The following is a 15546-nucleotide window of genomic DNA, read 5'->3' as shown; positions in this document are numbered from 1 at the left end:
AATAAGTTGCCCTTCATTTAAATTTTTCAATGTTCCCGTCAATCCTATGGATTTCGTATCACGCATCAGCACTCTAGAAGAGGATGGGAAATTGTAGTGCAAGCTGTCTATCAAGCAGCTTTGTTGGATCTTCTAAGTACTCTACCAATAAAATCTAGTGTCTGGTTCACACTCTGCACAACATTTTCTATGTTATGATTCCAGTTTAAGTTGTAATTATATCCCTAGGTATTTAGTCGAATTGATGGCTGTTAAATTTGTATGACTTATAATGTAGCCAAATTGTAATTGATTCCTTTTAGTACCCACGTGGATGATCTCAAACTTTATAGTATTATTAGTTAATTGTACCCTACAATGTATTTTCCCTACATAATTTTGCAACTGATTTTGTTTTTACAGTGACTTTACAAGACAGTAAATGGCAGTATCATCTGAAAATTATCCAAGAGGGCTGCCCAGATTGTCTGTTGAATATAGATTAGAAAAGCAGAGGGCCTATGACATTTCCGTGGGAAAGGGAAGACATCATTTCTGTTTTACTCAGTGACTTTCCATCAGTTACTACAAATTGTGACCTCTCTGACAGGAAACCACAAACCCAGTCACACAACTGTGATTAAACATCACAGACACGCAATCTGATTAGAAGTGATTTCTATGAGGGATGGCATCAAAAGCCTTCTAGAAATCTGCAAATATGGAATCAACTTGAGATCCCCTTTTGATAGCATGCATTACTTTGTATAAATAAAGAGCCAGTTCTGTTTCATAATAATGATTTTTCTGGACCCGTGCTATGTGCCAATAGATCATACTCTCTGAGGTAATTCATAATGTTTGCTCACTGTATATGTTACAAAATCCTACTGCAAATTGATGTCAGTGATATGGGTTTATAATTCAGTAGATTACCTTTATTTCCTTTCTTGTATGTTGGTGCGACCTGTGCAAATTTCCAGTCCTTAGGTACACTACTTATGTCAAGCACGCAATTGAATTTCACTGCTAAGTATGGAGCTATTACATGAACATAGTTCAAAAGCATCCTAACTGGTAAACTATCTGGACTGTAAGACTTGTCTTTACTAAGTAATTTAAATTGTTTCACTACAAGGATAACTATTTCTAAGTTACTAATGTTGGCAGCTGTTCTTGATTCAAATTCTGGAATATTTACTTTGTCTTCTTTGCTGAAGGAATTTAGTTACTACACTTTAGTGGCACTGCTACCAGTCACATTACCACTGTGAAAGTATTCATTGTGTGTTGCTGTTGATATACTTTCCACATGACAAGAATCTCTTTGGATTTTCTGTATGATTTTGAGACAGAACTTCATTCTGGGAACTAATAAACATCTCGCACTGAAGTCCACACCAAATTTCAAGCTTCTTTTTTTTATATTGTACAATGGTGAATCTTTTCACCTCTTATTAATTTATTTTGTATAAATCTCTCGATTACTGTTATTACTATTTTGTTAAATGTAAGCCACATCTGGTCCATGCTTATATATGTAGTTAGCTTGGAAGGAATGAACATTGTCTTGAAGCTTATTTTTATCTGTTTGTTTAAATAAATATATTCTGCATTTATTTTTGGTGGTTTGTTTCAATATTCAGTCTCACTACAATGACCTTGTGGTCACTATCTTTGTATCCATCATGATGCTCTACTTGCTTAGCATCATTAACTGCTATGAGGTCAAGTATGTTATTGTAACCATTTACACTTCGAGTGGGTTCCAGAACTAAAACTCATCATAATTTTCAGGTAAAGCACACAGTACAATTCTGGACAATGTCCTACACCTAACACCAACTTTAAAACATATTTTCATCAACATATCGAGGGCAGATTGAAGTCATCATCAACTATAATTGTTTAAGGGGCAGCCAAATGAAAAAGAGTCAGATGGAAAAAAGTATGTAATATTTTTGTAATTCCAAAACTTACCATTATAACAAGTAATACATGCTTGCTGTGAGACAAGATGGTCAATGCCTTCATGGAAAAATGTTTGCAGTTGCCTTCAGGACCATTATTGTACTGAGACATGCACCTCTTCATCCGAAGCAAAATGACAGCCAAGAAAGTCTTTCTTCAGGACTCCAAAAATATGGAAATGACAAGGGGAGAGTTTGGGACTCTATCCTTCCTACATCCACAATTTCTCCCCTTGTGACCGAAATGTATAGTTTGATCTGTGTACTTTAGTAATTTAGTTTTTTTTAGCTCCTGCAAGTTAATTCAACACTTAATAAACACAGTTCTCACGTTTTTGTTTGTGTTGGAAAGCAAACCGATTTTGTGACACATTACAAGTTCCTATCAGGAGCAAATTATTTAGTCTCACCTGAGCACTTTGGTAGTTCAGTTTGAACCTCTGCATATTAATCTAATTTATTAAACACAGTTCTTGTATTATCCTCTGTGTCTACAGTAGACTACCATAACGTATGTCAATTGTCCTTTGTTTGTCTGTGTAGTGCAGTTTTCCACAGTCTTTAGTTTGGATAGCGATTGTGATTGCTGTGTGCGGATGTGAGCCGAGTTGGTGACACTTTGCTCTAAGCTCCAGGTTGTGATAGGTTCAGTTACAAAGCTTGAAGCTGCAGTGGATGGGCATCACTGCTGTGATGCTGATAGGTCTGCATCGGTGACCAGCCCAGTTACTGCTCACACTGAGATTGACCCCTCGCCCATGGTTGAGTGGGAGGTGACCTTCAGACATGGCGGGCACCAAAAGACTTCCCAGAGGGCAGCACATAAGGCCTTCCCAGCTAGTTTGACAAACAGGTTCCAGGTGCTGTCTGTGGCAGACACTGCCCCTCAGCCAGATGCAGTCACTTGTCCTGTTTCAGAGAAAACCTCTCAACCTGCAAGATCAGTGCAATCACAGAGGGTGGGATTATTGGTAATCGCGTGATACTAGGTTAGGTGCATTATGGGGGCACTTAGGGACATGCCTGCCAAGGAGGGGAAGAAAGCTAATGTACACTCCATGTGCATACAGAGTTGAGTCATTCCAGACATGGAATGGGTCCTTCTGAATCCCATGAACAGCACAGGGTGCAGCCAACTGCATGTGATGGCTCACATAATTATGTGTGTCACTTTGGATTGGAAGAGATTGTCTCTGATTTTGAGTGGTTTACTAAGGGTAAAGATTGCCAGTCTTGCTTGTGAGATAAAAGGACAGCTCACCATTTACAGCATAGTTGACAGGACTGATTGTGGACCTCTGGTACAGAGCCAAGTGGAGGGTCTGAATCAGAGACTCAGATAGTTCTACGACCGTGTAGGCTGCAGATCCGTTGACTTGTGCCATAGAGTGGTTGGGTTTCGGGTTCTGCTGAATAGGTCAGGAGTCCACTACATGCAGAAGGCAGATACACCGATAGCAGGGGCTATGTGACATGGATTGGTCAGTTTTGTTAGGTTAGAGGGTCTCGGGGAAACACAAAAAGGGCTTCACGCTCAAAGGGTGCAGTTCGAACAGAGGAAGTACGCAGATACAGGAACCATCAGTATAACAGTTGTAAATTGTCATAGCTGTGTTGTGAAAGTACCAGAACTCCAAATGCTAATAGAAAGCACCGATGCTCAAATCATTATAGGCACTGAAAGCTGGCTAAAGCTGGAGATAACCTCAGCTGAAATTTTTGTGAAGGACCTAACGGTGTTCAGAAGGGATAGGTTAAACACAGTTTGTGGTGGCATGTTTGTTTTGAGAATTAGTTTATCTTGTATCAAAATTGAAGTAGAGAGTTCCTGTGAGTTAGTATGGGTAGAGCTCATTCTTGGCAACCAGAATACAACAATAATTGGAGCCTTTTACCACCTCTCAACTCAGATGATACAACTGCTGAAAGTTTCAAAGAAAACTTGAGTTTAATTCAAACTCATATAATTATAGTTAGTGGTGACTTCAATTTACATTTGATATCTCAGTGAAAATGCATGTTTAAATACGGAATTATGCTTAAAACATCATCCAAAATTGTGCTAAATGCATTCTCTGCAAATTATTTTGAGCAGTTACTTCATGAGCCCAGGTGAATAGTAATCGGTTGTGAAAACACATTTGACCTCAGCTAATAACAAGCATCAAAATGGATACAGGGACTAGTGAACACAGGGTTGTCATAGTGAGACTGAATACTGTCATCCCCAAATCCTCCAAAGATAAACGCAAAATATACCTATTCAAAAAAGCAGATAAAAATTCACTTGACACCTCCTTGAGAAATAATCTCAAATTCTTCCTTATTAACAATGTAAGTGTAGATCAGATGTGGACTAAATTCAAACAAATAGTATCAACAGCAATTGAGAAGCATCAGAACACTGTTATAGAGGCAACAAAAAAAGCATGCCAAATTTAAGCGAATGCAAAATTTCCAAGATTGGTGATCTTTGGCAGAAGTTCGAAATTTAGCACATTGTTATCATAGTTTCCACAACAAATCTTTGTCTCACAATGTGACAGAAAAGCCAAAGAGATTGTGGTCATATGTAAAGTATGCTACTGGCAAGACAATGAATGCCTTCTCCAAAGCCAAGTTATTAAACACAACCTTTTGAAATTCCTTCACCAAAGAACAAATAGTAAATATTCCTGAATTCGAATCAAGATTAGCTGCCAACATGAGTAACTCAGAAGTAGATATCCTTGGAGTAGCAAAGCAATTTAAATCACTTAATAAAAGGAAATCTTCGAGCCCAGACTGTACAGCAATTAGGTTCCTTTCTGAGTACGCTGATGCAGTAGCTCTATACTTAACAATCATATACAACTGCTTTCTCAACGAGACATCGGTACCAAAAGAATGAAAAGTTGCACAGGTCACATCAATATCCAAGAAGGGTAGCAGGAATAACCCACTAAATTACAGGCCCACATCATCAACATCGATATGCAGAAGGATATTGGAACATATATTGTGCTCGAACACTATGAATTACCTCAAAGAGAACAGTTTATTGACACACAGTCAACATGGATTTGGAAAACGTCATTCTTATGAAACACAACTAGCTGTTTACTCATATGAAGTGGCATATGAAGTGGTAAGTACTATTGACAAGGGTATTCAAATTGATTCTGTATTTCCAGATTTAAAGAAGGCTTTTCACACTGTACCACACAAGCAGCTTTTAGTGAAATTCTGTACTTATGGAAGACCATCTCAATTATGTGACTGGATTCGTGATTCCCTGTCAGAGAGGTCACAGTATCCTTTCTGTAAACTGTAACATCCCTGTTAAGAACTTCAGCTGTACTTACCTCCTACTTTATCCAGCTTTCAGTACCTTTAAGAATTTCAGCTTCAGTGCTTTCTATTGGCACTTCAAGCTCTGGTTCTTTCCCAACACAGCTATGACAATTTACAACTATAATGCTAATGGTTCCTAGGTCTATACTTGTCCTATGTTTGACCCACTCCCTTTCAGACTGAAGCCTTTTTGTAATTTCCCAAGACCCTCTCACCTAAAAAAAAACTATCCATCCCATTTCACATAACCCCCATTATCTGTTTAGCCATTTCCTGTGTGTAATAAACCCCTGACCTATTATGCAGATCATGACACCTCTCCAGCCTATGATTCAAGGCAATGACTCTACAACCTACACGGTCACACAACCATCTGAGTCTGATTCAGACCTTCCCCTTGCATGTGTAAAAACAGTCCACAGTCAGTTATGTCAACGATGCTACAAAGGGCGAGCTCTGTCTTCATCTCACAAGGAAGATTGACAGGCTTCACCACTTCACATAGCCACCAGAAACCAGACAGAATGTCTTGTAATCCAAAGCAAGGAAAAGGTAAGTTAATGCAGATGAGTAGGAAAAATAACCTTGTAATGTTTAAATACAGCATTAGTAGAGTACTGCTTGACACAGTCACGTCCATTAAATAAGAAGGCATAATTTACAAAGCTATATGAAATGCAACAAGCGCCTAATGATGGTAGTTCATCCGCACCACTAACTAGTGGGTAGTGTTGATGACCAACAAAGTCATCGATGAACAATGTATTCTTAGGCTGTGGTTAATATTCCCAGTGGATTAAACAGATGCCTATTAGATATATACATGTATGGACCAAGAACATAATCAACATTACTTTCTTATGTAAAATTAATATTTTCTACTAAAGTCAAGAGCTACTCCAAAATATTTCATAGGGCATCCATAAATAAAAACTCCAAAATATTTTAACTTACTGATTTCTACATCTACAAAGTTGGCAATTACTTTTATAGCAAAACTATCCAAATAGTTGAACCTATAGTTCTAGCAGGTGCATTAAATGGTCTTTCCACTTTAACTTTTCATCAGTACGAGCAACCAAGATTTATGACACTCTACACTTTTCTTTCCACTATGTTAATAGCAGGTGGTATATTTTTGAGAATACATGTGTGGATGATCCAGGTTTTTTTTACAGCTTAAAGCTAATTTCTCTTGCTCTGAAAAAGAAACTTGTACACACATTTGTCCTTCAAATGATTTATTATAGCGGTTATCTTGAAAAGCCTATCTCAGGAAAGCTTAGCCCACCTGGAACTGGTTACGAATGCACGTGTTCATTTCATCATCAGAATTCAACTCTTTGATCATATTTCACCATCGCACGGCTATCCTGGCTGCATGCAGGCAAAAACAGAGAGTTCCGTACCCTCTATCTTCTCTGTTGTCTTAACGATGAACACTGTCCTTCATATCTCTCCACTATACTAATGCTCTATTATCTGAACAACATGTCATAAACGCCAATTCCCACCAGATAAAAATCCTTTCTGCCGCATTAAGAACTGAATAACATCTCCAGTTTCAGAAGACAGGTAATAACATATCTACTGAAGCTACAATAAGGGTTACCACTATCCCTGTACACATTTGTTACCCTTGTGCATCCTTCCTTCCAACCAGATCAATCTCTTTTCTCAGTGGTCTTAACTGGTGCAGTCTTCTTAAATTTCCATTCCCTAGAACCTGCTGCATCAAAAAACATTTATCTTGTACACCTATAAATTATTTTTGTCTGCCACTATTGTTATTAATGTTGTTATTATGACATAATTATTAGTACATTATCATCATTATTTTACTATTGTCATTATTAGTAGTAGCATATGCTTTAGTACAAGCACTGCCAGAATTAAATTTATTAGTTCATAGTCAGTGTTATTTAATCACATTGCCACTTCTGACATTCAAATCATTTTAATACTATTTGTCATATTAAAATTATTTCTTAGGGAACTATGATGTAAAAAAAAAAAAAAAAAAGTACTGTATGTGGGAAAAACTAGTCTGATGAAAGAGAGAGCCTGATAGTCCTAATCAGTTCAGGCTGAATAAACAAACAAATAAATAAATAAATAAAAAGCTAGCCCATCTGTGCAAAACTAGTTGATAACCTTGGAGTGGCCTGGGGTAATTGGCCTCTTTTGTGGCAGGGTTGAATGGCAGCACTGGGTCATTGCCAGGATGTTGGCCATTGGTAACACGTGAAAACATCATCAACAGTCAAACATTTTAATTGGGCTCAAGCTATGACACTCATAGCATAGTTTTGTGGCATCACCCCCCCCCCTCTCCCCCCTTTGGCATATGTGAGGGCAATACATGGAGGTGTGCTGAGACAAGCAGGCAGCCAGAGGCCAGCTGTGACATGACCGAGCACAGGAATCTGATGCCCAGAGTCCGTGCATTTCTGCATGCACTTGTTGTGCACAATGTAACTGTTTTCAGCAAGGCTTGGAAGCCAACTGTAATTGTTTCAGGGGATTTTAACCCTCAGAAGTGGAACTCACCCTTGCGAGCACCAGTATGCTCAAATCAGCATAGGAGTGTAAGTGGCTAAACTGCTCTGTCCTCGAAGGGCTGCTCTCCAGGACATAAGTCTGCTTTGGCTGGGGTGACCCAGAGATCAGTCACAAGTGCAAAGGTGCCTGCAGTAGCCCTGCCCACTTGTTGTGTTGTCAGTATTGTGGTGCTCATAATGCATAAACAGGCTGGTTGCTGCAACTACCACGACAGTGCTTTCAGATAACCACCATTCACCTTCTGGATATGTATAGAGTTTCAAGTACAGTCAGAGCTACGGCACAAGGAACATTGAACAATGTACAAAATTGGCGCAGGAAACAGGATCTATGGGTGAGTCCTAAGAAGACTGTGGTAGTACCATTTAGGAGGAAGCTGATCCAACACACTTATTGGAATCTCAAGCTTCTTGATGAAACTCTACCAGTGAAAGGGATAGTGACATATCTAGGGGTAACCCTGGATGAGAAACTATCGTTGACCCTCATGTAACGAGCACCTGTTCCAAGGCAAAAGGTACTCTAATAAGTACCAGGAGCATTTATGGTAAAAACAGGGGCTTAGGTCCCAAGAGTATGTACTGGATATACACCATGGTAGTAAGACCTGTGATGACTTACGGGGCTACAGTGTGATGGAAAAAGGTAGAACAGCAGGTAGCTATTACGGAGTTTGCTACGGTGCAGAGATTGGCCTGCTTAGCCATTACAGGCGGAATCAGCAGTACACCCACTGCTGGGATGGAAACTATAATGGACATGCCCCCATTACTCCTGTGGGTAAAGATGGAGGCAGCAGCTGGAGCACACAGGTTAAAGACTGGCAAAAACTGAAACTCTCTGGGGTATCCCGGATCTCACACTAAAATACTGAGTGAGGTAGACATAGGTATGCTTGGGGAAATGCAGGCTGACTATATAATAACTCCCAGCTGCTTCAACAAGTCTTTCAATGTAGTAATTGGAAGTACAGAACTCTGGGAGAACAAACTTCGACACCAAACTGGGGACACAGTCTGGTTCACTGACCTTTTGAAAACAGACCAAGGTGTTGGGGCCAGAGTATAAGGGGTGCAGGCAAGGTTGGAGAGTGCAATCTCTCTAGGGAAGATGGCTACTGTGTTTCAGGCAGAAATACCTGCTATCAGGGTGTGTGTGGAGGAGAATTTGCAGAGGTGCTACAGATGTCATAGCATTTTCATTTATTCAGACAGCCAAACAGCCCTGAAAACACTGGCAGCTTCTGCAACAAGATCAAAGAACATGGCATTTTGCCATTAAGTCCTTGTGGAGCCAGGGGAAAGCAACAGGGCAAACCCGTTGTGGGTGCCTGGTGACTCAGGGATTAGTGGTAATGAGCAAGCTGATAGGTTGGCCAGGATAGGTGCGATGACACCATTTATTGGACCAGAACCTGTCCTGACACTCACCAAGGTGATGATCAAAATGAAACTATGGGACTGGACAAGGAGACAGCATGTAGAGTATTGGGGTAAGATCCAAAAGCAAAAACATGGCAAGGTATTGATGCTGAAGCCATGTTCTAAGAGAAGTCTCTCAAATCCTGGGCTTGAACAGGAGAGAAATGAAACTCATGGTTGGACTATTGACTGGCCATGGGAATTTCAGAAAACACCTACATACAATGGGGATAATAGAAGAAGACCCCAAATGTAGGATGTGTGGTGTGGGTGAGGAAACCACATCCCATCTGATCTTCGAATGTGAGGCACTGGAGATTAAAAGAGACAGAATATTCGGATCAACCAGAACTAAAGAAATTGTGTCTAGCAAAGCACTGGTAAAGGATCTCCATGCACTGTTCAAGGGCACTGGATGGCTTTATTAGAAACACAGGTAATAATGACACACAATAAACTCTGTTTCAGTGTGGGCAGCAGCAAGCTTGACCAATGTTGGTTTGCTTCCGTGATAAAACCAAATCAAAATGTGTTTAGCAGTTTACTTTATCATTGTGGTGGCTTTACTGAAAACTATATAGTGTGTACTGTTAATTTCATGTGTTTATTACTGGACTTTTTCCAGTGTGAGATCCATCAGTGTGTCACAGAATTATAGCTGGATTATTCTCTTCTGGACATGTTGATGAATAAAGAGATCTAGTCTCCTACCTGTATGAACTGTGTACCGTAAGTATGGAACTGGTCATAACAAACGCTAATAAAACTGGGAAAAGACACTTAAATAATGAGTGATGTTCATCATTTTACCTGATCCACTTTTTTTTAAAAAAAAGACGGTTTTCAGCATAGTTCAGTATGCAAGATATGAGATACGGCAAATGTTGCAAACCCCTTTTGAAAATCAAACTCTATTTCACTAAGTATCCCACCACTACACAGATGGATGATAATCTAAAAAATTTTTAGAAAAAAGGTTTAAGAAGTGAGACTGGCTGGCAGCCACTGGTGGCTGTGCAGTCATGTTTCTTTATAACAAATATATCTGGCAAAATACCCTGAATCAACAGTGTGTAATAAGAGTTGCACTCTACCAAAACTATGGTTCAGGAGTTTTGGCACACCACACCAAAAAAATGACATAGTAAATGGCAGGATTACAGTAGTACTGGTAGCATTAGTAGGGAAAAAACATAAACAAATTTATATGAGAGAAACTAAGAACAGATGATTTCTGCTTGATTTTTTTTTTGTTTGTTTGGTTGTTTTGGACATAATTAGAACTACATATCATTCAGTGTTAGTCCATTGTGTATTTTATATCCTTATAGAATATAAATTGCTTTGTACTCAATAAAACATTGTTCACTTTGATCAAAGGCAAGAGTTCTCTGTTATTACTGATAAATGGGAAAGTTGTTTATGAATAACGGAAACATGTTTTATATAAGTTTAACATTATTGAAGTGTTTTGCTCTATTTTTGTTTTGCAGGGCTTTTTATTTTACCTTTTTGTTGGGGACATAGCATTTTGTAGCACTATTTGATAAATCTGTAGTATTTTCCATTGTTTTTACTGTAGCATCCTTCTGTTTCACATTAGAAATCAACAACTGTCAAAAAACTTGAATAAAACATTGACAAGTTCAATTTTGCTACAAATATTATAATTTTTAAGTAACAGATAGGAAGATAACTACATAGGTTACGTGTCCATTTATAATCCTCAATCTCTTTCTAGATTTAAGCAGTTTTTGTGTGGATTTTGATCTTGAATTAGCTGCACTGTTATTAACAAATATTGATTTAGTTGTTGTTGCTGTGTACCATTCACCAGTTGGTAACTTTGAGAATTTTATTGGACATATGGAGAACTGTTTGTGTTATCTAAGACGCCTAAAGTCAAAAATCGCACTGTGTGGAGATTTTAACATACACATAGGTGATGGAGATGCCAGAGAGAGGGTCTTTATGAGATTAATTACCAGTTATGGGTTGTCTATTGCAAATAAGCTCCCAACAAGGGGTGGTGCATGCCTGGACACCATAATCACCAACCTCAACATCTGGGATTATAAACTCAGTGTAGTTGAACCAATGATAGCAGATCACAGTGCACTAGTAATGGAAACCAGTATGAGGAGCAAACCGCAGATAAGCACATGGCATTCAAACTACATATTCAAAAGAAGATTTGTTAAAGAAGAGAGACTAAATGATCTCAAAGCAGCTCTGTCTTGTGTAAACAGGCAGCAGAAAATTGCAGAGTTAGTAGGCAGTGATTCTTTCTTATGTCTGTTCCAAACCTTAAAAGCAATATTTGATGACATGTTTCCGGTAAGACCAATGAAGAATCCTGTGGACAAATCACAAGGCGGGCAGAAAGTTATCAATGTGAAACAATGGTACACCCCCGAGCACAATAAATTGAAGTGTACTGTAACAATGTGCAAGGACGGAATGAAATCAGCTTTAGACATTCCAGCTAAAGAATTACATCACTGCAACTACATAAAAGCCAAAAAAGCTTATAGGAAGGCAGTAGAGGAAGCAAAAAATAAATATAATGATACATACATTAAAGAGGCCCAAAATCCTTGTAAAGCTGCCTGGAATCTTGTAAATGAGAACAGAAAGAAGACTACCTCCTGCTTAAATTCATGTAGCCCTGATGACTTCAATGAATATTTTGTCAGAATAGTGGAAAAGACAGCGAGTGAAATTCCACACTCTGACCTAGATCCAACTGCAAACATAAGAAATGCAGACAGTTGCAGTATTCAAGAATGGGAGGAAGTACACCCTGAAGACATGATAAAAATTGTGAACTCCTACAAACACTCAGAAAGTGTAGACATCTATGGCATGTCCTGCACACTGCTAAAGAAAATTATTGCAGAGTTAGCTCAGCCACTAGCCACAGCAATAAACAAATGTCTATCTTCTGGTGCCTTCCCAGACTTCCTTAAACTGGCGCGCACAGTACCAATATATAAGAAGGGGGATCCATGCGAGGTGACCATCTTCAGACCAATCTCAGTGGTACCAGTACTAGCCAAAGTTACTGAGTCTGATGCACTGCCAGGTACTGAATTACTTTGAGGAAGTGACAGCCACACTGGACTTATTAAAAACGATTCGACAGAGTTTTGAAGAGAGAAAGTGTGGCACTGACACTCTGTGACCTCACCAAAGCCTTTGACTGCATCTCACACACAACACTAATAGCTAAGTTAAGATGCTATGGTGTTGGAGGTGTTGTTCTATCAACACTCCAATCTTATTTGAAAAACCGAAAGCAGGTAGTATCAGTGCACGGAGCAACTTCTCTTGAACAAAAACTGGAACATGGAGTGCCCCAAGGATCAGTCTTAGGACCTCTCCTATTCCTCATATACGTCAATGATATGAGCTGCAGTTTGCAGATGACACTACCCTTATTGCCAAAGGACATACAGCCGCAGAAGCTCTTGGTGCATCAAATTTGATGTTTGAAGAAATAAAAGAATGGTTCATAATAAACAAGTTGAAGATCAATGAAGAAAAAACCCAACATTTGATATGCAGTCTAACCAACACTGAAGACCAAGAAAACACGGAGACTGTCAGACTACTGGGCTTCAAGATTGACAGCAAACTCTCCATGAATGATCACACTGCATATGTATGCACCAAACTTTCTCGTGTGATATACCTCCTGAGGAAGCTGAAGAGGGTAATAACTGACCAGTTTCTCACAATAGTCTACCATGCACTCTTCCACAGCCACATTAGCTATGGACTGTTGTTGTGGGGACACTCCTCAGGCAGCAAAGATGTGTTGCTATTTAAAAAAAAAAAAAAAAAAAAAAAAAAAAAAAAAAAGCCATCAGGATCATATCCTCTAGCAAAAGACTGGACCACTGTAAGCCTATTTTCACCAGGCTAGGCATAATGACTGTTTTTAGCCAGTATGTGTTTTTCTGCCTCATTTATATAAAAGAAAATCAAAGGAATTTTAGCATAAGATAAGAAATACATAATCATGACACTCGCTGTAAGAGGAACATTGAAGTGCCAAGGTGTCGCCTATCAAGTACACAAGACAGCTTTCCAACAGTCGCCCTAAAAATGTACAATCAACTGCCTCCAGAAGTGAAATCCCTGCCACCTGAGTTATTTCGGAAAAAAAAATTGCTCAGGACTTGAAACAACATCCACTATATTCCTTGGAAGAGTTTTTCAACAGTGGTTCTAGCAAATGGACAAAATAATAAATATTGTTATCTTTTATATATAATTTTGCCTAAATTTAGTCTTGTTTTTATGTTCTCAGTTGACTGCACATTTAATTTTGTGTTTTACTTAAAGTACATATTTTGCCAAAATGAAACTTTATGTGTGTGATCTACCTGGTCTTGTAAACATTTTGCTTTATGGTATTTTCATTTGCTGCTATGAAGTTTTACTTTCCTGTTTAGTTATATTTCTCATTTTCTCTATGTTCTATGTGTTTTTGTGCACTGCATAAATATTTTCTTTTATTTGTAATATAAATTTTGTATATGGTGTTGTATAAATGTTAGTTGATAAACATTGTATTTTTGACACAGTCTGTCCAGCCATGGCTGGTAAACGACGAAGATGTAATAATAAAGTAATAAAGTAGATGATTTACTGCTTCTGGTTTTTACAGGATGCTAGTAAGACACTGATTGCATATGTAAAGAAGGCGATTATTATGAAGTAACACCCAACAGATATGCAACACACCTAACATACAGGTAACATGGATACGACATAGCTGCCAAAAATTATTAGGAAAACTACTGTAGTCTAAGCTTACTTATGAAAGTCTACAGTTGCCTACAGTAGTTTTCCAAATCTATAGCCACAGGTGGCTTTAGATCTACTTTTTAGAGCCTTATTGGAAATATAATGAACTCCATACAAACTTCTGTTTTTTAGGATTGTGACGACAACTTTGACCTTTTAACACTACACTTTTTTCTTAACTTTTACCACATAAATTCTAGGTTCAATTGAAATTTGAGCTGTTCTGCCATCCTCTAAAAAATTGAAGCCTGATGATACTGTACAACTGTAGCACAGGAAAAATATTTTAATACATACCAAGAGGAATTGAGAGAAACACAAACTGAAGCACTGGAATATAGAGCTGATCATTTCGAAGTTTTATTTATGATACAAAACACAGATTAGACAAAGCATTAATAGCAGTTGTAATAGTATTATTTTAACAACATGAAAACATACCAAGCAAATGTTCTGATACGTACCAAGCGCATTTTCAATCTTCAAACCTGTCAGCAACTCTTGGAGTTTGTTGATTGACCACTGGCGGGCATTCTTTTCTGTCCTAGAAGAAAAGGTACTCCAATTACATTTCTTTCAAATATGTTTCCCATTTGATTCCCTCTTTGCAATTTAACAAACAACTGGATTCATTCATGTTAATTTTTACTTAACCATACTGATAATAAATCTGTAAAACTGTCATGAGTCTGTCTGTTTGAACACATTTCCCCATAATTACTGCATGAATTTTCAGGTAACTTCTGCATTGCTTGGGGCACTATACAGACTTTATTTCATCAAATTCATACCACGTAAAAAACATACCATAACTGAAAGTTTTATCAATACTAATATCATAAATGCAAAAGTAACTCAGTCTGTTACATTTTCATAACTAACCCACTGAACTGATTTCAGTGATGTTTGCTATGGAGGTACCTCGAACCCTGAGAATGAATACAGGCTTCTTCAGAAAGTGTGTCATACAAGATACATTGATTTGAAGAATATTATGTGAATTAGAGGAGAATACTTACTCTCTGAAAAAGCAATTTACTCTTTGACTTCTGCTCTTTATCACATTTATGAAAATTCTTTTGTTGGTTGATGTGTGATATGATTGAAAGTAATTAACACTGTGCTTATACAATCTTCAATCTGATTAATTCATACTTCCACACCATTTGTTGCTTAATGTACATGTTGTGTAATGTATAACTATTTCAACAGCATGGTGAATACACATATGCTCCTGTCAATGCCTATCTGTATGCACTGTGCATGTCAACACATCTTGCATTGAGACCATTTGGGAGGGGGGAGAGCAGGGTGCACTTAATGAGCTATGCTTACCCAAACAGGCAGAAACAAGAGGGCAGCTGATGTTACTGTACATACAGTAAGCTTACTTACTCACCATCACTCGTAACAAAGCTAACACAGCTGTGGGTAAAATTTAGTAGTTAATAAGGTAAAATCATAAC

At 38.2% G+C, this 15546-nt stretch overlaps 1 protein-coding gene across 1 annotated transcript in view; it reads right to left on the bottom strand.

Moving 5' to 3' along the window:
• The window catches only part of LOC126187746 (activator of 90 kDa heat shock protein ATPase homolog 1-like), a 110358-nt gene that overhangs the window by 63171 nt on the left and 31641 nt on the right, over window positions 1-15546 (bottom strand). The window contains exon 3 of the mRNA XM_049928998.1: window positions 14545-14624. Within this exon, the coding sequence (XP_049784955.1) occupies window positions 14545-14624 (80 nt within the window). The remainder of the gene's footprint in view (window positions 1-14544; window positions 14625-15546) is intronic.

The sequence above is a fragment of the Schistocerca cancellata genome, chromosome 5, assembly GCF_023864275.1.
Source record: "Schistocerca cancellata isolate TAMUIC-IGC-003103 chromosome 5, iqSchCanc2.1, whole genome shotgun sequence".
In the NCBI taxonomy this organism is placed as follows: domain Eukaryota; kingdom Metazoa; phylum Arthropoda; class Insecta; order Orthoptera; family Acrididae; genus Schistocerca; species Schistocerca cancellata.
Note: the sequence above shows the minus strand (reverse complement) of the source record. Positions and strands in the feature narration are given on the sequence as shown.